Here is a 26412-nt window from a genome sequence, read left to right as displayed (position 1 = left end):
CTTTTAAATACCTCTTTGCTCCTCAGCATATGGATCACAAGGCAAGGCAGCAAATGGCACTCACAAGACCTAGTGGTAACTCAAGCTATCATTCTGTGACCTGTAACACCTGCAGCACTGGGAAATAACTTACTTTTTAAAAAAAACAGTAGAATCAGACAATTATAGAGAGAAAACAGGATTGGGTTAAGATCAAAAAACAGCCAAAATCCAGGTTGAAAAATCTTCCATTAAATTGTACTAAACCGATAAGGGCTTGCTTTGGTAGAGATGTGGATTCTAACACCAGCAGTGGTGTTACTGTGGAAGGAGGGCAGCCAGATGGTTTGACTGAACAACAGTCTGATTCTGACCACAGAATGAGCTCCACAAGGTCTGGAACCACTGGAAAGATACCGTGGGCTTGTGTCTGGTGCTGTGCACCCTTCAGAGCAGGGATATGCCCTTCTGTGGAACACCTGTATGCCATGGGCACAAATACATATAAACAGCAAAGCTCTGGTAGACTGGTAATAACCCCATTCTGAAGGGCTGAACATGGCATGAGCAGCCTGGATTAAAGAGAAAACAAATCAAAACCCCTGCCTTGAGACCATCCCCCTGGATTATAAATACCATGAAACCAACTCACACTCACCTGTATTGGAAACTGTGTCTTCTGTGGCACCATGATTGCACCTCCTCTGGGACTGCTGAACTTGGTTACTATTGGTTTTGCTTTGGAATCTAGCAGATCATTGGGTTTAAAAGATTCAAAGAAACTAAGTGCTAAAGGACTACCTTTTTAAGCAGTCAGGCTTATCAAAACACTGTTCCTAGCCAATCCTGAGCTTTTCAACACTTAGAAATGAGAAAAGCTTTAAGTATGAGCATCTTCACCCTTAAATTCAGACTTCCTTTATGTTTTATGTACAGAATATATAAATTCCCTTAAAATAACAGTAAAACCAGATTGCCTTTAAGCTGCTTGTCCTGTCCTGGTAGTCACTTGCAGGACAACCTTCTGTTGGCTCTCACAGGTGACCAGCCATCAGCCATTGCAAAACCACCACAGACTGATAGGAAAGTTTCATAAGCCCCAGTGCTCATAGACCCATTTGCTTTGCTTGAATCAATACCGGCACACTTGAGTCTGTTCAGCCAACTAAAAGGGGGGAAAAGAATCCACAAAAGCAATCCCACAAGTGACAGAGCTTACTCTATGGGCACATCTCTTTCAAGAGAGTCTCATTGACTCAAACGTGGCCAGCTGGTCCTCTAAGACATCAAGGAAACCTATGGCACTCCAGAAGGATACCTCTAAATGATGCTGGAGATGGGAAGACCAACCACCCAGTAGATCTGGCAAAGGAGCCTGCATTTTCTGAATGCCAAGGGAAGTTCTCCTAAAGCACTTCCACTCTTCCAGTGCTGATACAGAGACTATTAGACTCTTCATGTTCCCTGTTTCATGGGTCTCCACACAGTTGTTTTTAATTTGCATTGCTACTATTTGTGTTCTCTGGCACTACAACTGTTTCCCCTACAAAGACATAAACAGTGATGATTCCAGCTCCAAAATCCCCCATATGTTCTAGGAAGACATCAGACAATGTGTGGGAGGAAGAGAGGTACAGTGAGGAGGGGAAATGCCTTGCCTGAAGTCATACAGGAGGACAGCAACAACAGGAGGAACGTTAGTATTCATGAAGCAGGTCTAAGCCCAGGAGGTTCTACATTGCTAGTCAAACAAATCCATGGCAATCACAGGGAGCAAAAGCATCACAATACTGTGATAGAGCTAATACATAAAGAGAGATTATGGGGGTTTTGTTTGGTTTAAATCCTTTTCTTGTAAGAGGGAAGGAGGGAGGGTTAGAGAATAGGGAAAAGAGATTGAAAGCTCCATCAGAAAACTCTTCTGGTTAATATTGTATGTTATGAAAACTGGCCATCATAGGTGATGCAAGGTGTCCACAAGCAATGGAAATTAAGATCCCAGCCTCCAGTGCATTGTAAAATCTGTGGTTTGAATGTGATGCTATGGTCACATCAGGTGCCAATGTGGTATATTGGGGTTTCTTTTTTGTACGGCATGAGTGCAGCCTTGACCAGTACAACCATCCCATCAATGTCAAATCTAAACCACCACTCCGCAGACAGAAGTCGACTGATTTTCTCCACCTAGCTTTTGCCCTCAAAAGCCCCTGCATATCAGGAGCATGATGCTATCTGCATTGAGACTTTTATACCCCATTTATATTTGATTTCTGAGAAAAAAAGCTTTTTTTAGAGAAGAGAGGGTTTTGCCATTTACCTATCGTTGTCAGGTTGGAACGAGATAATCTCAGGTTGGAACTAAACAATCTTTAAGGTCCCTTCCAACCCAAACTATTTTATGATTCTATGTCATCCCGAAATTAGACTACTTTGGTGATATATTTAGCAGATCCAGTCAATATGAAATGAGTTACTAAGTCTCATTATTAAAAATCATATTGAAGTTCAGGTGGTCAAAGGTACCTTAACAGTCAATGGAAAGGAACAGGCAGTTCCAACAGGCAGTTTGTCATGCTCTACAATAGGGAGGGTGGATCACCCTCTCAAGGTAATAATCCTTTCCATTTATTGAAGATAGAGCCTAGACAACTACCTTAGCTTATTTTAAAGTATCTTAAATGGAAGGAGATGAATGTCATCCTTAAATAGCTAGCTCATCCCCCAAGGAATTGCACCATTGCTCCATAAAATTCACTGTCCTCCCTTTCAGTGCTGCCCAACTTGTTCATCAGATCAGCATCAGTTTGACTGACATTAGAACACAGCAAAACCACTTGAACCCACCGCTCTTTGCATTTACACAGAAGAGTTGAAAACATAGAGACAAGAAAGGGAAGTCTTCCATTCACCTTCTCCAAGGGCAGGGGCCAGCATTCCTCAGTAGATTCATCAGTGGGCGATTTAGACACACACTCTTATTGCAAGCGTTAGGTCAAGTTTATGCTTTCAAGTAGGTCTTTTTGCTTCTTTGCTTCAGTTTTACGTACTGCTTATGCAGTGCATAAAGAGGAATTACCTCAAACTTCTGAAAATACAGCTGAAAGAAGCTATTTCACCATTAGTTGTATGGCAGCTACAGCATACAGCAGCCAAGTAGCAAATGGAGAGCTGCACATACAAATTTTATGAGAGTAAGGCAGTACACACTCCCTTAAAGTATTACACTAAGATTCAGGGCTAAAAAAACACATGAAATCAGCTTTACTGCAGTTTTCAAGAACCATTTGTAAGGTGCAAGTTCTCTGGGGAAGCAAACAGACCAAGAGGAGCAATGGTCTTCTCTTGGTGGCAATACCAACCTATAGCATGGTCATGCACACATAGTTTTCCTGCCTTTTGTATGGTGTTTGTATGGTGCACCTTGCTGCATTTCCTAATAAAAAATACATAAATACTGCAGTAAGCAAGATGAAAACTGACATGAGTATTAATGGCTAATTTTAAGTGCTCATTAGTTTTATGAGCATAACCCCTGGTGGTCCAAAAATGGTCCATTTTAATTCCATCTTTAGTCAAAGCCAAGGATGACCACCTGTGCTCTGCATATTGCTGCTTTAGGTTCTTAAGGACCAGCCTTACCCTTCACTTAATCCCAGTATCTCCCATTATTAGCAAGACATGCAGTAGAAGAGTTCAGCCTGTGGCAATCGCTTCATCTGACCATATCACACACCAGGAAACTAAACAGCAAGGTGGATCCTCTGTACCAAGAGGAGTTTTTGCATACTACATTTTGAAACTAGCACATGAAATGGAAGATTTGCCCAATATATTTAAGTGACTCCCAAGTATGTATCAACCCCTATGAAAGTAAAGCAGCTCAGTCAACAAAATTGAACAAAAGCAGCTATTCTGCACCTTGCTTTAGTTCAAGGAAAAGGCTTTGCTCTTCTTCTCTAGCTCAAAAAGAACTTCTTTCCATTTCCTTGTACCCACCTTACCATTTTCCACTGCTACACCCCTAATGTAAGAAATCTCTGCAATTCACTATCCCAGTCCACAATCCTCGTGATGGTGTTATCAGACCCTCCAGAAAGGGATCTTCCTCTTGGGAGTTTACATAGATGCAGCTATGCCTGCCTCCAGTCCACAGCATCCAGCCTCCAAGTAGCCTTGGGAAGGGAATAAAATTTGACACACTGTTGGCTCTGTTGACAAAAATTTATCACATTCCCCCATTTTTAATAAAAACCTACCCAACGGTAGCACTTGCTCATACCTCTGTCAGGCTTTTTTAGATGAACAAAAATTACTTGCAATAAAACAGAGGTAGAATTTGCATTCCAACTGCTCATCTTCAATTACGCAGAAAAACATTCAGGATCCTTTCCCAAAGTAAAAAGTTACAGTATTAAAACAAACTATGTTGATGTCATAGTTTCCACTGCTGCCACACTTGGTCTTAATTTGCATCCCTGAAAGAAGAGTGGAAGTTCATAAACATTGTTGGTTCCCTAAAAGGAATCACTAGGCAGTGCGTTTAACACAAGAAGCTGGAGGGCAGGTTACACAACAGTAGCTGATTAACTTTCCCTATTCCCTTCTGCCATGGAAAAGGAGTCAGGCACAGAGGTGCAGGGAATTGTCCACGCCAGGCAGAAAATCACTGTCTAATCAGGAATGTTAAAGGCTTTCCTACCTCCCCAGCTCTGTCTGCTCCCGAGGATCCCCAAGCCTAGATTCCTGCAACCGGCGCATGGAACACACTGGAAGAGAAGCTGGGATTTGTTCGTAAACAATTTATTTTATTTCAAATATGTGCCCTTGTTGATTCCTCACGGATGTCTGGAGAATCATGTCTTCCACCAACCAAACACACAACTGATTTGGAAATCTTCCACCTGACTTAGGTGCTGATGATACCTGGACACCGCCTCCCTCCTTTTCCTCCTTGGAAGCTCAAAGTATAGCTCAGAGTGAGCATAAACTTGCACCTTACTCTGAAACAGCTAGAAATATAGGCAACAAAGAATTAGTGAATCAGCCACTCGGGGAGGCAGAGGGCTATGAATATACAGACAAACATAAAACATCTCGTTGGGATTTTTAGCAATTCTCTTTTCTGCAAGGAAGATGCAAAACCACTTGGATTTCAGTGTCCTGCTGTTCCCTCCTCCTCATCCACCAACAGAAAGAAACAATACCAAAAATACTTGATGTTCCTAATGGGTATTTTTTTACAAGTATTTAAAATCTTGTCCCTCTCCTTCCAAAAAAGCAGGTGATGTGGTATGGAGTGAACAAGACCGGACAAAGCATGGATTTCACATGGATGAACTGCTGATTAGCTCTTCCTACTATTTGGTATGGGTGTGTGCTTTGCATTTCCATTGCCTTTGACTGTAAGACATGAAGCAAGTTATTTTGGATGCTGATGCCAATCTGAGCATTAAGGAAAAACTAACAGTGCCAGGGTCCTGGTACAGGTGGTCATGGACTCATGGAAGCTTCTTGGTTTAATTATTTACACGGATGTTTTGAAATTATGGTCTGTGAAATATATTTTCCAAAGATGTTCTCATATTTGAGAAAAACAACAACAAAAAAGCCACCCCTTGATCCAAATCCCACCTCCTTTTATAAGTCTTGTTATAAAATTTTGATTCATCGATTTCTCTCAGCACACTTAAAAGCAGAATAGAGAGTAATGACATTGGTGTAAAAAAAGAAAGAGAAAGATGCTGATCTCTAAGGAGACCGTCGCTCTTTCTTCAGGAGTAAATGACACTGAATGGTGTGGATTCGATTCTTTGCTGGGGCAAACTCCGGCTGAAGTTTTAGTGTTGACTCATACCATTTCATTGCCTTTTCAAACTCTTCCTGTCAAGAAAGAGAGAAGATTGCAAAGAGTCAGATTCTAACAACACCAAACACACTTTCTTCACCTTTCCTGTCTTAAGTAGTTGTGTGTGGTATGCACAAAAGTAGCTGAACCTGAGGGAAGAGTGGCTCTTCCCTCTCCTCCACATAACTGCAGTTTTCTTGGATTAAATACCCAATTCTGTATAATCTATGGAAGAGAGTCAAGTCGCTGCTGACCATTCATTGTTCTCACGTTTTCCTTTTAATAGTAAGATCTTAGCATTCTTGCTGTAAAAGTAACTTTGAAAACAGGTTTCGGTCAGAATTTACATAGATCAAGGTTTTAACATCTTGGACAATGCAAAACCATCAACTGTGCTTAAAAGCCAACATTGCTAGAAACAACCTGAAATTACTTTTTAAAGATTACTCAAAATGAAGTAAAACGAAAACAAAACCCACCAAAATCTTAAAAAGCATATAATAGCTAGACAATTTCAATTGATAAGCTAGGCTCCAGAATGGCAGTAAGGAGCATCATGCTGAAATAACATCTATTTTTATATAGCTGAAATCTGATTACCTACAGCACCCCACTTTCCTATTAACTAGGAAAGCACACCAACATCCAACAGTGTATTAGAAGAAGAAGGAGAGAGGAAAAGATCCATGGCATTCTGGGGTTTTGAGTTACTTTCAACACTGGTTTTGTTCTCTTAAGTTCCTTGTCTCAGTAAATCTATTTGTACAATAGAGATAATATTAATTTCTGGCCACATTATAAACACTGACTAAATCACTGTGAGTTATAAAGTCTTGATTCTTTTAAAAAGTGTACTTTAATACAGTTTCAATATGGAATTACACAGAAAACCCTGTATTAGTTTGTGGGAGCACTGACACAGCAATGAAAACAAGAATCAGACCTTTCCACTTTTAGATGTTATAATTTACATTTGCTGTGATCTGATACTATTAATATATTCCTTTAGATTCCAACAGTATCTATCCCAAGTTCTCAGTCCTTAACGTGGCCAACTGCTTCCCCTTTGCAAGACAACTTACTGAGAAGCTTTGCAGATAAATGAATGTTGGGCTCTACATTGCCATACTATCAATTAACATGACATCTACAATCTGTTGGTCAGTCAACTCTCAAATACAGCAGGTTAAAAATGATGTAAATAAACTAACTTGTCTTTATGTTAGTATAATTTAATCTAGAAGATGAATTTTGTCTCGTTGCTACGGTCATTTCTTATAATGAATATAGAGCTTCATTGAGAAAACTTTTAGATCCAGGGAAAATGAAGTTATCCTTAGGCACTGTGCTAACTTGAGAAAGATATTGCCAAGACAAGCATCAAACTTATACTTAATTTCTTCCAAGCAATTGTCAGAACACCTTAATAGAAACAAGTCATGCCTTGGTTCAGTTTGCTTCCACTGTGCATTTCAATTCTTCTCAACCTTGATAGCCATAACATATGATCACCTGCCCAGCTCGCCCTGTTATCTGTGTGATGCTCTCAAGCATGGGAGCAAAACAATAAAGACAAATCTGTGACAAGTGATGAAAACTGGCAGTGTTACTTAGTAATGTGTAATTGAAAACACTTTTGACACAGTCATATAGATCAACTATGTCACAGTCTACCTGTGCCTCTTTTACCCCTCACATGTACCGGCCCTGTTAATGATAGGGATGAAATACACAAGAACAAACCCAGCAGTAGTATGATAAAAGGCACATTTTGTGTTCAAAGTAAACACTGAAAGCTAAATTGCAGATTAAAATTAATATAGACAGCATGAAGAAATTTGAGTTCTATTTATAAGTTATTTTGGGTGCTGATAATCCAGATGTTGAAACTAAACTTGCCTTGCGTTCATTCACCACCACAATGAACTGGGATTTTATAGTCATAAGCAAAGCTGTTCAGGATAGAGACCCAATTTATCATTCATGCCCAGTATTATAAAAACACCCTGTGTTTGTAGAGGCAGCCAACCCGAATTACCAATTGTTTACTACTGTCTTAAAGCTTTGCAGACAGCATTCTGAAGCCAGCTTACAGGAATGTTTGCCTTCAAGTATTAAATGAATAAAGAGTAAAATGAGTAATAAGAGTTCTGGCATTCAAAAATATTCTTTCTTGTTGATCTTACCCCAACTTCTTGAATGTTGCTCCTTCAAACTGATTTATGAGAGTAAGATTTGTGTATTTCATGTCTAGATACTGTACCAAAGACAGATGTAAGTGGGTGACAGCACACTCACCATTGCTACATAGACATTTGCCAACGTGAAATGATTAACCACAAAGTGTGGTGCTATTTCCACTGCCATGGTAGCCACAATGATGGCATCATTCCAGAGTTTTGCATTGTGGAAGATGTTTGCTAGGCTTATTAGTGGTACATCCTGGAAGAGAAGAGCAAGTGACAAATAGTGAGGTTCTTTGTATTGGAACTGTCTCAGGATCAACAAGACCAATGGAAGACTCCATCACTTGGCCACTCTCACTTGGTTACTTCCCACTTCACTATTTGGTGCCTTTGAAAGTGGTGAGCCAGATTTATTTTACTGTGAAGGGCATTTGGATCTGAGTTATGAGGAAGAAAACTTTACCTACACACGTCTGCTCACAATAGTAACAAACACTACTGTGGCATAGATAACTCACAAAATTAAGTCACAGAAGTGTCCTAGGTTGTACATCACTTTTCAGATGACTTTACACTAGTTTTCTCCCCAAAGATAAGATGCATCCTCAAGAGACAAGAGAAGCTGTTTTCTTTGACCACATTTCTTCAGCTCTTGCATAAAAAGGGAAGGGATATGAACAAAAAGGGGCAGCAGGGAAGCGAAAAAATGGTTTGCAGCTGATGCAGTGGCTTTTATGCTGCCACAGAATTCCTGTATGATGCTAGATAAGAGTCAGAAATACGTTTTCCCAGTTAGTCACTGATGGTATGGTTTTTATTTCCTGGATTTCCAGACTGTGACCTTGTCTGACAAAACTGTTAAGCCCTGGCAGCCATAATAGACTCTCTGAGAGCTGGGCTTCAAAGGACAGAATACTGCAAAAGAGCAAGTCTTAGGTGCCCTCAGCAGGACAATAAACAATTCTGGATGTATTTGACCCCTGCCTCCTCAACCTCCACAAGGCAAGGAGTACCTTTGCTGGATAAGTCATTCACATTTGCAAAGCAGATCTTATGGAAGCCAAAATCCCAAAAGAAGCCCACAGGAAAATTAATTACCTTTTATTTACATGAGAAAAGGCACAAGAGAGTAGCCAGAGTGCAGAAAATCGAAGAGGAGGATGAAACAAAAGAGTAAATGGCTGTTAATTCAGTGCTAACTCTCACTGAGTTCAAGCTGCAGCTGGATCTTTACAAACAAGATCCAAGGTTTTCTCTGGAGACAGCTTCAGTATGGAGGGCAAAACCAAGGCACAAATTCAGAGACAGCCAGTTCCAGGGAACATTACATCACATCTCTAGAAAACAACATTACTAAACCATGATCTTGGCATCCTGTAGTTTACAATCCATACTCTGACCCTCACAAGTCACACAGCCAAGGGCTCCATTTCTGAAGAACCATTCCCAGTTACATAGAAAGACAGGAAAACAAGCAAGAACTTGTGTTAGATCTTGGTTCCAAATTTGTGTTAAAAGGACAAGTGCCAAGAGACAGAATAACAGGAGAGAGACATAGATACACAGGACAAGCAGTGGGAATGTGCATTCCTTAGCTGAGGCATTTCTACTGCTAATGGCTAAATCCTCCTAGTAATATGCTGAGAGTGTAAATTCCGTTGTCTCCTGATTTTCAGAGAAGGATTTAAGACCAAGGTTCAAGAAAAGGAGTAAGCATTTCACTGTCCTGCCCCACTTTGTTGTTCAGGTCCCAGAGTGAAATCTGCAACATTGAGGGAGGAGTCTATACTGCATTTATCAGTTTGAAACAGGGGCCTGGCATATAAGAATAGATGTCCTAATGCTCAGCATCGTATGTGGCAAAGTGAAGGGTACAAAGCACTTTGGTCAACTGAAACATTAACACAAGATTATATCCGAAGTCCTGCTTTTCTTGGACTAGTGCCCAGCTGAGATTCACAGCCCAAACACTTAAGATTTAAGCACTAAAGTTACTCCTTCAGATCTCACCTCCTCCCCTTTTTAAACACATAACCAGAAAATATATACCCCACATCTCAGAAGATTTGTCCAGTCAAAGGCTGATGAAGATTCCAAGTCCTACATAACAGGAGGAAGGTTGAGCCTGCATTGTCCAGAGGTGTCAAACCCACTGACATGCAGAAAATTCCACAGAACCCCTTTTGCAGTTGTCTTTTCTCTTATTCTTTTTAAGGAGAGACCGTTTACACTGAACATGTGGTGAAAGTTGTGAGGTTTCACCACAACTAGCTCATATCTAACACATTATAGACACTGATACACACAATATTGGTCTTAACTGTAGTCTGTGAAAGCTTTATAGTGACAAGCAAAACGTTGTTTCATCTGAGTAGTGGGCACATGCATACACACCTTCATGTGATGGGGTGCATAGTGCAGTGCTTGCCGTAAGCAATCGATTGCCTTCTTTCCTTGGCCTTTCACTCTCCAGTAAAGAGCTGCCATGCTAGAGAGGACCCATGAAGTCTGATTCTGGCAAAAGAAGAACACAAAAACCAGTCATATAAACACCTTTAGTAAAGTCTTTCTGTCTTTGACTCTTCCAAGTTATTTATATATTGAGGTAAAGGGTGTTACACTTAAAAATAGCATTAAACTATTTCAAAGCAGCAAAAAGTTTCTTATCTAACAACATATATGCAATAGTCAGTAAATGAGACTGTCAAATGAAACAGATTCCAAGTGGAGCATCATTTTCTTAAGAAAGGAATAGCAGCTAAATAGCTTTAAACAGCAACAAAAGTTTCAGCAGCCACAACAGCTTCTAACCAGCTGTCTGAAGTTGAGCATCTAGATGTGTACACATATCACCCAACATAAAGGAACAAATTCAGCTAAGTTAGCTGACTGGGCTCTCTTTTGCCCTTTTTCTCTGGGAAAAGGAAGGATGCTCTGGGATGCAGCTCAGAGCAGAAGCCTGACAAGATTAGCTGATTAAGTTTGGTGTCTAAAGCTGGCTGACTCCCATGTCACGTGTTAGAAAGCAAAATACTATGTGCTTGAATTCTATGGGCTCAGACACAGTAAATGAATGTTTATGCTCACATATGCAATTAGATAAGTAGCCATCTTGATTTGTTTGATTAGCTCTTGTGAATACTGAATGAGACTGGTAGACACAAGAACTGTACTGCATTTCCAACACAGCTAGCTTTACTGAGAATGCCTTTTCTGCTCTCAGCACTCGATTTTCAGCTTATGTGGATAAAGCTTGCTGCCTGCAGGGGAAACTGTAGCATGTAAGAGAAAGAGTTAGTTTACATCTGAAGTATAAAGAAACTAAGTCCTGTAACATGAGCATAATATCTTTACTTTCTGGGAATGACAAATACATGCTTTAATTTCAAAGCACAATAAGCTCCTCAGATGGCTTTTGGTAGAACAGGCTAAGGGCACCAAACTGTTTTGGCTGAGCTCTCTCTACTATAGTAGCTTGGGATCTCCTCCCCACTAACCTTAAATACATAACAATAATCCCTATATTCTTATCCACCTTGTAGATCCTGAGAAAATTATATCCCTAACCATCTCCTCCCAAGGCCCTCAGCTGAGATTCTTAACAGCCTTAACCTAGCTTGGAAGCTGGGCTTTCTCTGCGGAGAACAGTTAGTGCAGCCTTGCATATGGTGCCGTACCTCTACCTGAACACATCTGACACTTCAGCCCAATACTGCATAAGGTAAAAGGAAGTAAGAAGTAAAAGCTGTCTGACCACTGCATGCCACTGCATGACCACTGCAGGATCATGACTGGATAGGAAACTTTCCGCAAGCTCCAAGTCAATGCAGCACAGAAAGAAAGAAAGAGGAGGGCTGAGAACCATTGAAATAGTTTAATATATACAACAACGAGCAATACTGCTCACTACAGGGCTGGAAACACTGTGAAATCTGACAAGCTTAAGTTTACTAGAGAGCTATGCAAGATGCTTGACAGTTTCAGCACAGGATAGAGCTTAACAAAATACCTGTGAAGGCATTACAGATGCTGAATAGACACAAATCCCTAGTCCAAGTACTAATACATTCCTTGACTGGGATTTCAGACAAATGGTTCAGGACTGGATTGACCACTGTGTCAGTCATGAGCAGTGAGCCCAGACGCCTTATTTTTCTCATGTACACATACCTTTTCTAAAGCTTTTGCTATTCGAGTACCAACTTGTTCTAATGACTGTGGGGAGTACTGGTCTTTGCCAAGATTTTGTAGGACCTGCGGAAGACAAAGAACAGGCTGTAGCTGGAACGTGGTAAGAGACATCCTCACTTGCTAGTTGCTTATTTCCCCAGCCTTTCACAAATGCCGTAACCTGTTCCAATCTAAACACAGAATCATAGAATCATAGAATAGTTAGGGTTGGAAAGGACCTTAAGATCATCCTGTTCCAAACCCCCTGCCATGGGCAAGAACACCTCACACTAAACCATGGCACCCAAGGCTCTGTCCAACCTGGCTTTGAACACCGCCAGGGATGGAGCATTCACAACCTCCCTGGGCAACACATTTCTGTGCCTCACCACCCTTACAGTAAAGAACTTCTTCCTTAGATCCAATCTAAGCTTCCCCTGTTTAAGTTTGAACCCATCACCCCTTGTGCTATCACTACAGTCCCTAATGAAGAGTCCCTCCCCAGCATCCCTATATCCCCCCTTCAGATACTGGAAGCTGCTATGAGGTCTCCATGCAGCCTTCTCTTCTCCAGGCTGAACAGCCCCAACTTTCTCAGCCTGTCTTCATACAGGAGGTGCTCCAGCCCCTGATCATCCTCGTGGCCTCCTCTGGACTTGTTCCAACAGTTCCATGTCCTTTTTATGCTGAGGACACCAGAACTGCACACAATGCTCCAGGTGAGGTCTCACGAGAGCAGAGTAGAGGGGCAGGATCACCTCCTTTGACCTGCTGGTCACGCTCCTTTTGATGCAATCCAAGATACGGTTGTTTTTTGGACTGCAAGAGCACACTGAAGCTGGATCATGTTCATTTTCTCATCAATGAACACCCCCAACATCACTGTCTATCTTGAGTTAATACTATCCGTATTATCACATTGCGTTATAACTCCATGGCACGAATACTAAGAATACAGAGAAGTTTTATGTATGCTCAGTTGGACTTTTCTTTCAGTAATTCACCCATCAAGACATAAATACAAAAACACAAACAGTGGTTTAGGATTTCCCTGCGGCCAGATCATAGACAGCTGGGAAAACATTCTGGTAAAATAGAGCTTTCAACATTCATTGTTCTTAGTTTTAATCCAGGCATTCACTCACTGAAGGTCACTTCTGGAGACAGGGCACTGATGTAAATGCACCTTGAATCTGCCATGCTATGGTCATTTTTGTGTGACAGCTTTCAACTCTGACATACCTCTTTCAGTTGACTTTCTCCAGTGTAATGCAAACTGCCCCGACTAGAGACACCTTGCAAGTGGTCCAAAGTATGCATGCTGGCTGGTAGATTCGGGTTACAGAGGGGTTCCATGGCTGGTTCTTGCAGCTGTGTGGCAAAATCAATGTGCTCTGTAATGCTACAAAGGTCATAAAACAAGTTGAATCAGTCAGAAGAGAAAAACAGAATAGTCCTTACAAAGTCCTCTAGTGAGAATACATTATCCATAACCAGGCTGAATCTCATTTGAGTAGCTCAAGAAGGAAGAGAAACTGGATTTCCTATCTGTACTTCCACTTTCCTTTGCAAATCTATTGATGAAGTACCACATTTCCAAACTTCTTTGAAATCCTGACAGTTCTTCCTTACTTTAAAGGACACTGAAGTCTTCAGTTTATGCACACTGAAGGCCATATAACTGTCTTGCTTTGTGGGAGTAGCTTATTGAAGGTTCATATACAAGATACTTACTCAATGTTTTTAGCAGAAACAGCAAGCCACGTGCTGGCTACAGTTGTAAGCTCTACTCTACGGAGTTTCAGGCATTCATCAGGACTTGGCCAGCCAAGGCTACGATAGTCACGTCTCTTTCCTTGAGAAAGGAAAAAATATATAGAGAAGAAACTGTCTGGAAGCAGAAGGACATGCTACTTCCCTACAGCGATTGACAAAACACAGCAGTGGATACATTCCCTGTGGTATAAAAGTCATGGTCCTGCAGTCAGATTTCTTTCGGAACATTCCTGAACCTAAATGGACTGACTGGAGCTGGTGGGATCCAAGACAGAACCAGATCCTACACAAGGCAGATTAGGAGGTGGAGTTTTAAATACCATTTCATCACACTCTTTCAACAGCTACAGATGAAGAACAATTGCCATGCTTGTTTACAGGCAATGTTGCTACTTAAATGTCCTTAATGAAAGTTCATAAGTGAAGCATCAATTATGTTCTACAGCTATGGTAAAAACTAAGCAAAGCTGCTTGCTCCATCTTTTGACAACCCCAAGTGAAAAATACTGTTTCTTTTCAATGAATATTGTTTAAGACAGAGATTGGCTTCTACTGCATTCTTACATTCAACATAGCAACACTTCTGAAACTATTAAGCAACTACACTTCAGTCCTCCCATTCTGCAGAGACATTAACCAAGGCAGAGGAAGGTTAAATAACTTGCTTTACATTAACAAAGAGATCACTGGGAGAAACAAGAACCCAGTCTTTACATTTAAACCAACTCCTGCTGAAATCTTTCCCTTACATTTGGTGGATACTGTACCAAGTCCTAGGAATCTAGCTTGTGTTAACTGTTACGAAACATTTTCCTCTCATTTGAGAAACATCCAACTGTTTGAAATGTAAGAGGAATTCATTGTAGACGTAAATTTGCACAGTGGGAAGCCAAGTTTAACAACGTGCCAGTCTATTGCACCAGCTACGCATACAGTTTTTCAATAGTTATTTCTAGTTACCTGAAATTTTGCCCATTTGGATGCAAATCCTATTTCCCATCCAAGGCATAGTAAACTGCTTTACCATAATTTTACTGTAATGAGTAAGTCTGTAAGACCATGTCTTTCCTAAAGTATTCTGATTAAAGGAAAATTAGCTTTGAGAAACACTGGGGAACTTCAGATGGGAATGATCAGTTCTGATCACCACCACTGTGATCTGCTTGTGAGTTCTGATCTGCACAAACAGCAAAAGAACGTGAGAGGTATGGAAGTGCTACACAGAGACAGTTCAGCAGCCAAACAGAAGACAGCTACCATCATTTCCCTGTTCCACCAGGAATAACCCAAGTAACCTCCAGTATGTTACTTAAATTTTTGTGCAAAAAGAGGATGTCAGCAGAGCCTGCCCCACAGGAGCATTAGGAAGGTAACTACTTTACCAACTGAGGGATGCTATGTAATCAAGCCACAAAAGTAGCTCAGAGGGAGAGAAGATACATGGAGGAAATGCCAAGTGTGTGCTCACAAATGATGATCCCTTCCCCCCTATTTACATATTTAATTTCATAACTTACGTTTGACAGTTGCTAAAAAAGGAGCTTGTTAAAGATTTAATGTAAAAGCCTTCAAAATGTGAAACCTCTTTCCAGGTCATCAAATCCTCAAGGACTAAAATGTATTGGAGAACACATCTTTGCTTACAAGTCAGCCCTATGACATTAAGATTTTAGTTCCAGTGAAATAAGTGTAAAACAAAAAGTATGGGGCCCAGTTCCTTTGGTTCTCCTCTCTGACCACATCAGGTTCCAGCAACATGAAATTTCATCCCATACAATCATGTGCTGGTGATTTCTGCCCACCTGAATATAGCAGTGGAACCAGCTTGCACCATACCAACAGACCACTCTCCAATGCCTCTTACTCAACCAGCAAAAGCTCCACCTCCCTCTCTAAATCTCATCTGCACTGGTACAAAACTCTACTCTTCTGTAGCTCCATTATCTGGAAGAGAGCCTCTATGTTTTCTCTTATCACCAAACCAATCACAACAGACCACACTTCAGTTTTAAGATGTATTTTGGTTTTATGAGATCAAGCTTTCTGTGTTTTGGTTTTGAGTTGTGTCTTCTGTTTAGTGAGCAATCAATTCAAGCTCTCATCCCGCAGCATTTGTCCCTTCTGTGTCTCATCTGATTAACTTCTTTGACTACTCACCCCTCCTCTCCTTTACTACTTCTATATCTATCTCTTTCATTCTTCACTCCTATCACCTCATCCTCTGAAAGATCTGGGAATTAACTAGAAAGTTTTCATTCAGAAGACAAAGTTATGCTGTACTTCTACTAAAGGTGCAGATGGAAGAGAATTTATCCAAAAGCATATTCACTACATAGTCTTTGTGACACATATTTATGGCAATAAACCAGTGTAATATAAAAGCTGCAAAGGAAGCAAACCAGAGCAATATAAAAGTTGGAAATTATTTGCTTTCTCTAGAATCAGCAGGTTACCTATTGGTCCAGGAGAAGGTATCTTTGGTCCACTGATCTCCAGGGCAGTTTGGTAAAGGTTTTCATTGTCTCCATTAGTCCCTTCTTCCCCGTTTCTCCCAACTGGCTCCTGGAGATCCAAGCTTTCAGCTTTTGGTTTCTTTAAACGTTTGACCTGAAAAGTGATCTATCAAAAGAACAGTATTAGCAAGGTTAGCAGTATTAAACACCATGAATGTTATCAGCTCTTGTTTTAGCCCAAAGATTCAATTTCAAAGACGTTCAAGATGAGATCTTTCTCTCCCTCCCAACTCCATGCCAACCCATTCTCAATGCATCACACTATGCAAACAAAGTACACAACTCCAAATCAAAGGACAAAGGAGAAAACCAACTTAACTGTGCAGAACTGAAAGGCATTTTTCATTATGTATTTGTTTGTAACATGATCATTCAGATATTTCATTTTTTCATGCTAGCTACAACTTTTATTCAGAGACCTTTCTCCTTTTAACTGTGAGCAAGAAGTTTAGGAGCACCCAGCATCATTCAACACCTATGCTCTTGTTGCTGATACTCACGGCTTTTAATGTCAGGTTTAGTGATGCAAAGGCCCTTCCATTAGAAGATGGACTGAAACTACGTGTTCATTTCACACAAGCCATGAATCAGCTCTTTGAGGCCCAAAGGACATTTCCTACATATATTCCAGTGTTAAACACCCTGGCCTGTCCTCATCTTTCTCTCCTCCTCTTATACTATCATAAGTTGGTACAAGACTTAGAATAGAATCATAGAATAGTTAGGGTTGGAAAGGACTTTAAGATCGTCTAGTTCCAACCCCTCTGCTATGGACAGGGACACCTCACACTAAAGCATGCCACGCAAGGCTTTGTCCAACCTGGCCTTGAACTCTGCCAGGGATGGAGCATTCACAGCCTCCTTGGCAACCCATTCCAGTGCCTCACCACCCTCACAGTAAAGAACTTCTTCCTTATATCCAGTCTAAACCTCCCCTGTTTAAGTTTTAGCCTGTTACCCCTTGTCCTGTCACTACAGTAAGTACTTAAATAAACCCATCCAAACTTACCCATTCAGCTTCATCATCATCACCACAGTCCCCAAAACAGGAGCTAGCCAGTCCATCCTGAGATCCCTTCTTTAGGACTCGGATTCCCTGCAAGTCCATCCGACGACCTTTTACCTCCAGTGCCCCTTCAAAAGCTTCCTGAGGCCAAGAGTTTTCAAACTCATCCACCAAAGCCAGCATCTCTTCAGACATCTGATCATCTTCTAAACCCTCCATCCCTTCCGAACCGTTGCTTTCTGCAGTGACTGTGTCTGAGAGGGAATACCATAAAAGTTTCTTTTCCTGGTACTTCCAAAAATCACATCAAAAAAGATCTATTTTCTGTGAGCTGACTTTTCCACTTGCACAAACCAAGTGTCACTGACTGCTCACTGCACACTTCAAATGGAGAGGGGGCCTGGAAAAAGCAGATTTCCCTGCTACAAATAAGCATCATCTGCAACTTCAAAATCAGCACCTTTAGACCACTTGCATCAGTTTCCTTTCCAAACCAGAAGTCTGCCTGTTTGGGGGATTAAATGGGTAGTGTCTCTTCCCAACATATATGCATTAGACACTGATGAAAGCTCTCTCTACCTTAACCATGAGGCTGTTTTTCTTCCCTTCTGTCTGGCATAGCTGAATTCACCAAGTTACAACCAACACGTTTGTAAACTCACGCAAAAACCTACATCCTTTAGCTTGGAAAATGTCTAAACATTTGTTTATTGAATGCATTTTGATGTTTAGCTTGCAGAAGAACAACAGTGAGCAGAATAAAACTGGTTTTAAGGGTTACTTTTTGCTTTAGGGAGGGGGGGAAAGTAGCTTTTTTGGAGGAAGGAAAACAGCTCTACTGAAAAATCTAGAACCTGATTCATTTGCCAGCACTGATTTTGTAAGGTTGAACTTACTCTCCAGTCTCAAGAAGGAGGGATCCCTTGCTGAACTCTGAGTAAGGGCTTCTGGATCTTCTGTACCTCCCTCTGAGCGTCCTTCTGCCACTGCAGTAACTGACTCATAGGGGTCTTCAAAGTATTTCTCTTTGTCATGACTGCCATCTGGATTTTTCTCGTGACAGTGGCCTGAAAGAGAGAAATGAACTGATACACCACATAAACCTGCTCCTCTGGCCTACAAGCACAGAACCTGTACTGCAGAAGCCACAGTCTTCTAGTTTTCTACATATGGATTAGCAGAGTAACTCTACAAGGTATCAAAGACTTCATCCAGTGATTAAAAAGCTAATGTGCCTCTTGACAAGGCAGATCACCTAAAACAGTTACAGGAAACTATGTTAATAGGTATACACAATAAAGCACTCAAGAAGGAAAAGCCAGTTATCTTTTGAGGGAAGGTTACACAGTAAATAGGAAATGACTGTGTGTTGGTGGCCACCCCAATGAGCATTCCCAAGGCATAATTTTAGGGACAATGCACCATATGTGGGGGTTGCCTGCCATGAACTTCCCTGAGACACTATAATGTTCCCATGCACAAGGAAAAGGGCCAGGGCAGACTGACCTGTGATTGCCAGGCTCTGACCTTCTGAGCCAGCAACAGGCAGTACATAGGTAAGACATTAGACAGACAGACAAAAGCTACAAATACTAATATGTGCCAAAACCCAGTTTATTCAGCTGAAAATTTAACATCTATAATTCTGTGGTCAGGTGCCACCAAATGCAAAGATCTAGGAATAACGTTGGAAAAAGCCAAATGCAGAGCTAGTACTAAGCAGGTGAAAACCCCCCAAAAGAGCAAACTTGCAACAGAAGTATTTGAGCATTCTTCAGTGAGATGCTGTTAAGCTTAAAGGGTAACCACCTGCAACTTTGTGGCAATATATTTTATCTTTAATACATTTTAACTGAAGATCTGAGAGCTTCTAACAGCAATTACTTGCCAGTATTGGAGGAGAAGAGATGCTCAGAGAGCTGCTGCCATGGCTGACCCCCACAGTTGCACAGGTAAGAGCCAGGATTCTTCATATGTGGAGAGGCTGTCTCAAACCCCACTGCACAGCTATGGGGCTGCAACATGGACCAGGGTACCTGCCTCTTATCACATGGGAAGCATGTCCCCACAGAGAGAAACATATTCTGTGTACAAAGCTGCTGCTCTCAAACCTTCCTTTCAATCACTTGTGAGTGAAAATAGCACACATACACAAATGAATTCAGAAGCACACAGAGAATCAAAGAAAGCTTAAATTAAACGCAAGATTCTCAAGTATGTTCCCCATTCTACCCTCATGAATGCTAATTGCACTGCTCCATGCATATGAAAAACGTTATTTTTTTTAAGCTAGCAGCATAAAGTATAAGAATGTGAAGAAATTAGATCAGTGCCTCCCTTCTTCTCCATGCAATGATCCTATGTTACAAAAGAATACTTTGAAGTCTCACTCTTATCAGGCCAGCAGGACAAGGGAGTGGTTCTAACTCTTGTGTAAGGATAACCTGGTCTATCACTTCTCAGCAAAGTGAAACCATAGCTTTTTGCTGGATGCTCTCTACTTTTGCATCTGTGAACACTCTGGTGGCATGTTTGGAGGAGAAACAGAACAGTTTTCTAGGGGGGTATGGTGGTGTCAGCAAATACCAAATAAAACTATAGTCATAAACCCAAAAACTATTTTTCCAGCCCTACCTTTTCTGCTGTATAGAAGTCAAACAATGTATTTTATGAGTAAATATGAAAACCAGAAGCAGTTAACTTCATAAACTCTTCTAGCATCTGCCATAGTTATGCTCTGCCTTTCCTACTCTATCAGTCATTGACTCTTTCTTTAATCCCCTCCTCACTTCCTCCATGCTGTCAATAGAAAATTAATTGGTTTCATCAAAACAAACAAAAAAAAAATCACTTCACTCTATGGAGATCCTCATGTTTAATTTATGAGAGATGGTGTGCACAGAACCCTCAAGCTGCAACCAGTCCCCCTGCCTGCCCTCAAACCAGCCTGATTTTGATGCAAGTCAGGTGCGTCTCAGTAATGCGATGACCACAACTCCCTTTGCTGAAGGTCAACTCATCATTTGTGTAAAGAACAAAAGCAAAAGGGCTGAAAAAGAGCCCCCTGTTTTTAATTGAACTAAAAACAGCAAAAAGAGAGGGGGGAAAAAAGCAAAAGGAAAAGAAAAACCACTTAAAATTCTACTTAAGAGGAACTCTGTTAATATTAATTTAGAAACCCAGACTTGATGAACAGTGGCTTTCTTGGGATCTGAGAGCTGCTATATATAGAAACCTGAGTGGCCTCCTTCAAATTGTTGCTTTCAGTTGTCTAACGTCACTGGTTGAAGAACCAGTGGAAGTTTAAGATCTGTGATGAGCATGAAGCTGGTGGCAATGAACTACACAGCTCCTATCAGCCAGATGCCTGCAGGCCAACAGGGAAGAGCACCAGGTAAAAGGGTGAGACCAGTAAGGGAGCAGCACAGCCCCAAACTTCAGGCACACTCATTGGCTGTAGAACATGAGTTGTATCACTGCAGTACTTACAGCATCTTAGCCTTGTGAAGGACAGAAGCGACTGCCACCCTATGGTCAGCTATGTATTCTTAACATTGCACATATATTCTGGTTGTCTAAATAAGCCCATGTGAAGTTTAGGTGTGAAGTCCCCACACAGTGATAAAGCAGCTACAAAACTTGAAGTCTAAAATCACTTTGTGGCACTTGATCAATTCAGCTTACTCCATCCTGAAAACTTAATAAAGAAGGAGCACTTCCATGCTCATTTAATTTTCTGAGAGCCACTTTTCCTATTGATTCTGCAGAACTAAGAAAGAGAAGAAAGTACATATCCTACCCTCTGTATTATGAGACCTGGTTACTGTTCCAGGCAGTGAAACAAAGATGCTATAGAGATGACACAAAACAAGTGTCTGGGTCTTCATTGAGGTGTTAGAAATAACACAAATAACTAGTCTGATTGTGTCAGATTAATGTAGAAATTGGCAGGGAAAGAAAGAGAAGAGAATCATGGAATGGTTTGGGTTGGAAGGGACCTTAAAGCTCATCCAGTTCCAACCCTGTCTTACAGGCAGGGACAGCTTCCACTAGAGCAGGTTGCTCCAAGCCCCGTTCAACCTGACCTTGAATACTCCCAGGGATGGAGCATTCACAACTTCTTTGGGCAGCCTGTTCCAGTGTCATAAATTATTAAGCAAATCCACTGGAGGGAAAAAGCAAACACAAACCCTAAACTGAGACTTTGGAGACTAAAAGCAGAACACTATTACATATTAAAGGTCTCTATTTCTCATATTGTTCTAGTTTGTCATTTTTGGGGGCCAAAGTGGATGCACTTGTATAGCACTAGCACAACACACATTTTAAACAGAGAAAAGATCTGCTTAACCATCCATCCCACCTAATATTGACCACCTTCCTGATTTTCAGGACGCCTCTCCAGTGTCACCCAAGCTGTGGTACCTACTACAGTTGGTAGGGCTAAAAATCCCCAAGCAAAAAGTCAGACCAGTTCTTGTTTAGGAACTGGATGATTCCAAACTCTTAAGTTGAAAGCCACTTCATGTAAGGAAAGAAACACGCAGTGTTGACATCTGTAGCCAGGAAAGAGAAACAGCAGGAAGGAGAAGTGATGGATGCTATAGGGATGCTGGGGATAGACTCTTCATTAGGGACTGCAGTGATAGGCAAGAAGGGGTAACGGATTCAAACTTAAACAGGAGAAGTTTAGACTGGATATAAGGAAGAAGTTCTTTACTGTGAGGGTGCTGAGGCACTGGAATGTGTTGCCCAGGGAAGTTGTGAATGCTCCATCCCTGGCAGTGTTCAAGGCCAGGTTGGGCAGAGCCTTGGGTGCCATGGTTTAGTGTGAGGTGTCCCTGTCCATAGCAGGGGTGTTGGAACTGGATGATGTTAAGGTCCTTTCCAACACAAACCATTCTATGATTCTGTAAGAAAAAGGCAGTAAAAACTCTGTGCTAACCAAAGATACTTATGAGATAATTTTACTTTTGATGCCCAATGCTGTTGATGTCACCACATTCACAACTTCCCTGGGCAGCCCATTCCAATGCCTCATCACCCTTACAGTAAAGAACTTCTTCCTTAAGTCCAATCTAAGCTTCCCCTGTTTAAGTTTGAACCCATTACCCCTTGTCCTGGCACTGCAGTCCCTAATGAAGAGTCCCTCTTCAGCATCCCTATATCCCCCCTTCAGGTGCTGGAAGGCTGCTCTGAGGTCTCCACGCAGCCTTCTCTTCTTCAGGCTGAACAGCCCCAACTTTCTCAGCCTGTCTTCATATGGGAGGTGCTCCAGTCCCCTGATCATCCTCATGGTCTCCTCTGGACTTGTTCTTAGCTTGTCAGCACAGAGCTTATGAAACACAGCATTCCTAATGCTACCATCTATATTTCAACATAATAGGTTTAAGAAAAGTACTGGCTCCTAACTTCCTATGGCAAGACAAACAAATTTCCTTAGATTTTTTTGGAACACACTTAGAAATTACAATAGCAGAATAATGCCTCAAAATTAAAAGTCATTTCAAATTTATGTACTGCTATTTTTCATACCACTTGGAATAAGCAGTGCTGGATTATCTCTTGAATGATTACAAGAGTCAAGTGACTATTGCTGCAGTCAGTGACTTGCATTAGATTACACAAAATGCAAGTTAAATGGAGATGAGTGTCACTTAAATGATGTGCCCCTTTGCATTTAAACAATGCAAAGAGAGAGCTCTACTTAATACAGGTATCGTCAGCCTAATACCCGAGTTGTCAGAGCACAGAACAGACTGAAACCAATCTACTAACACAAGTTAACTCCATACTTTTTGATGTGAGTTCAAAACTGGTGTTCCCCACAGTGAAACTGAGTAAAGGTAGTTATCTTTTTTTATAGCATGAATGACATGTCACTGAGCTTAATGGAAACAGGTTTTAATCCCTGCATGCTCACAAAAGGTCTCATCTACAGATATTTCTGGAGCAGGGCATCAATAAGCTGTCTTCTTTTGACTTTTGCTAGTTACTGCTTACAAAGATAGAGACACGAGTCAAAGGGGTTCGTACATTAACACCTTATACATGAAAATGCATAACAATTAATGCTGCTCTTTGGTGATGGGAAAACTTTAGGGGTGCTCACAGCTTGGCTGACACTTCCTATGTAGAATTACGATAAAATACATCCGTTATAGAAATCAAACTGAAGCCCAGCATATTGCCACCCATGACTTTCATAGGGCAAGTCTTGTCCACTGCTTTATGTCACATGCAATACAGAAACATAGAATAGCTAGGGTTGGAAAGGACCTTAAGACCATCCAGTTCCAACCCCCTGCCACAGGCAGGGACACCTCACACTAGACCATGTCACCCAAGGCTCTGTCCAGCCGAGCCTTGAACACTGCCAGGGATGGGGCATTTATCACTTCTCTGGGCTAACTGTTCCAGCACCTCACCACCCTCACAGTAAAGAACTTCTTCCTTATATGCAATCTAAACTTCCCATTTGAATTTAAACCCATTTACCAGATGGTTTAATTTACCAGAGTTTACAAGAATAATCTGGAATGAATGAACTCACCTACCAGAACACTACAACTACTGGGATCTCAGTCATCAAAATCAGAGCCAAACTAGCACCTCAAGAACTGTCCTACTTTCTGCACCATGGTGACTTCACTGCAATATAACATTAACAAGCCAGGGTAGTGTTATGAGGAAGTGCTCTTTGAGAGATCATCCTTCAAACAACATAGAAAGCATGAGCTACGACTTTCATAGCACTGTTAAAACACACTGCATACCTGAATTACCTTGATGTTTCAAGGTGAACACGGTGATTTTCTAAAGATCTTGTGAGCCCTTAAAAGCAGCTATGTTATTCCAGTCACACATGAACAGACATTTGACTGCAGAACATTTGTTAAGGGGAAAAAAAATCCATGCCAGTTATTTTGAGATGAGTATTAAAAGCAATAGGATGAGCAGTAACTAGAGATGAGACCTATCTTTAGCAGCTAGTGCTCTGCTCACCTTAATTATAAATGAACACTGTTCTATTAAGGTGCAGCTCTAAAACTCATGCGTTCCTTTTCTTACTGTTTTCCTGGAAAAAACACATATTTACACTTCAAAATGAATCCCATGATTGAGCTCTGAAAGCAGAAACTGCAAACCACTTATGACTGAACAGGATTGTCATCAAAAACATTACAGAAAGGTCACAAGCCATAACTGCTGCAAGACAGCACTGTGCTCCAGAAGCAATACCAAAGAAAATCTGGGGCTTTCCACACACACAAGCATAAAAGAATATGCAACCAAAGTGTTTTCAGTTCATTTTTAGTCGGAGAAGGGAAGTAAATGGAGAAGTTCTTAATACGATTACCTGGCTATGCAATACTGACCTGTGAATGTTTGACAGGTCTATATTTAACTGAGGAGAAACACAGAAGTCCCACTGTTCACTGTGCACTATAGGACCCAGGAAAAATACAAAGCAGGTGGATAACCTACTGAAGGTTTTAAATCTGAAACAGGATAAAATTGTCTGAAGCCTTGTCACAGACTCGGAAAGCCCAAAACCCCATCCAGCAGTCAGTCTTGCCCTCTCTAAACCCAAAGCATCACTGCTAGTCTCAGCCAGGCATGACTAGGCTCCAGAACAGTAACACACATGTACCTCCAGTACCTTTTACAGCTGCAATATGCCAATACTAAAAAATGTATCTACTACCCATATAACATCATAGCTACAATTCTGGAATAATGAAGAGATAACAATAAGTTGTTATTATTATAAGACAGCAAATTCCTTCTCTGGTCATAGAATCATAGACACATTTGGGTTGGAAAGGACCTTAAGATCATCCATTTGCAATCCCCCTGCCACAGGCAGGGACACCTCACACTAAACCATGGCAGCCAAGGCTCTGTCCAACCTGGGCTTGAGCACTACCAGGGATGGAGCATTCACAGCTTCCCTGGGCAACCCATTCCAGTGCCTCAGCACCCTTACAGTAAAGAACTTCTTCCTTATATCTAACCTGAACTTCCTCTGTTTTATTTTGAACCCATCACCCCTTGTCCTATCACTGCAGTCCCTGATGGTCAAGTATTTCAAGTTAAGCACCAATACGGGTAATGGCAGAGAACGATGGGTGTAGTGCCCGAAATACAGACTAAGCTTTGATGTGTTTTCTCCCCACACAGAAACAATTTTCAGCTTTCCCTTTAATACAAACCCTTCTTTGCAACACTGAAGTTACAGGACAAAAATAAACATTTTCAAAGAACAGGACATTCTGCTAACTGAAAAATAAAGGCTAAGTATAGAGAACAAATAAGGAAAAAGCAATATACAGTATTTTACAAGTTGATTTTCATAAATTACTACCTCTTCTCTAAGTTCCTCCATTAGACGGCCTCTTCTGATGAAGGGGATGCTCAAAATCAAGCAGTAAGAAGAGCGTGCTACATAACAAGCTTTGGTTTGATGCACAGCAAATAGGACGATGATTTATGTGGTCCAAGACTCAGGCACACAAAAGGAAGCATACAAAAGTTGGTTCTTCTTTATCACTGATTTCAACAACAGGTTTTCAATTAAGAAGATTATGTCGTAAGACAACTGCTCTCATTCACAGGGAAACAGCTTTTAAACCTAATTTGTAGCCAAAAGATGCCTCTAAATTGGCTTAGCTATAGATTTAAAGATTATCTATTTTGTCTTATTACAGCGGTTCTGATTAAAGCTTTCAAAACATACAAATGCCAACAATACATAACCAGATTTCTTGTTCATACTAAGTGAAATACCTCACCATTGCGTAACACACCAGTCCCTGATGAACAGACACACAAATTCTCCTTATGAAATATAAAGAAGTGATAAATAAAACATGGGGGAAAATTTAGAGAGGAAACCAAACCTATTTAAATGAGAACATGATGCAATTTAACAGG

At 41.0% G+C, this 26412-nt stretch overlaps 1 protein-coding gene across 1 annotated transcript in view; it reads right to left on the bottom strand.

Moving 5' to 3' along the window:
* Nucleotides 1–4763: 4763 nt before the first annotated feature.
* TTC17 (tetratricopeptide repeat domain 17) overlaps nt 4764–26412 on the bottom strand; it is a 62339-nt gene continuing 40690 nt past the window's right edge. The window contains exons 17-25 of the mRNA XM_005154185.4: nt 18372–18542; nt 17479–17729; nt 16410–16575; nt 13915–14035; nt 13423–13582; nt 12181–12264; nt 10405–10524; nt 8123–8266; nt 4764–5859 (exon numbers count right to left, since the gene is read on the bottom strand). Coding sequence (XP_005154242.3) covers nt 5728–5859; nt 8123–8266; nt 10405–10524; nt 12181–12264; nt 13423–13582; nt 13915–14035; nt 16410–16575; nt 17479–17729; nt 18372–18542 — 1349 coding nt within the window. The 3' untranslated portion in view covers nt 4764–5727. The remainder of the gene's footprint in view (nt 5860–8122; nt 8267–10404; nt 10525–12180; nt 12265–13422; nt 13583–13914; nt 14036–16409; nt 16576–17478; nt 17730–18371; nt 18543–26412) is intronic.

The sequence above is a fragment of the Melopsittacus undulatus genome, chromosome 4 (assembly GCF_012275295.1).
Source record: "Melopsittacus undulatus isolate bMelUnd1 chromosome 4, bMelUnd1.mat.Z, whole genome shotgun sequence".
NCBI lineage: Eukaryota > Metazoa > Chordata > Aves > Psittaciformes > Psittaculidae > Melopsittacus > Melopsittacus undulatus.
Note: the sequence above shows the minus strand (reverse complement) of the source record. Positions and strands in the feature narration are given on the sequence as shown.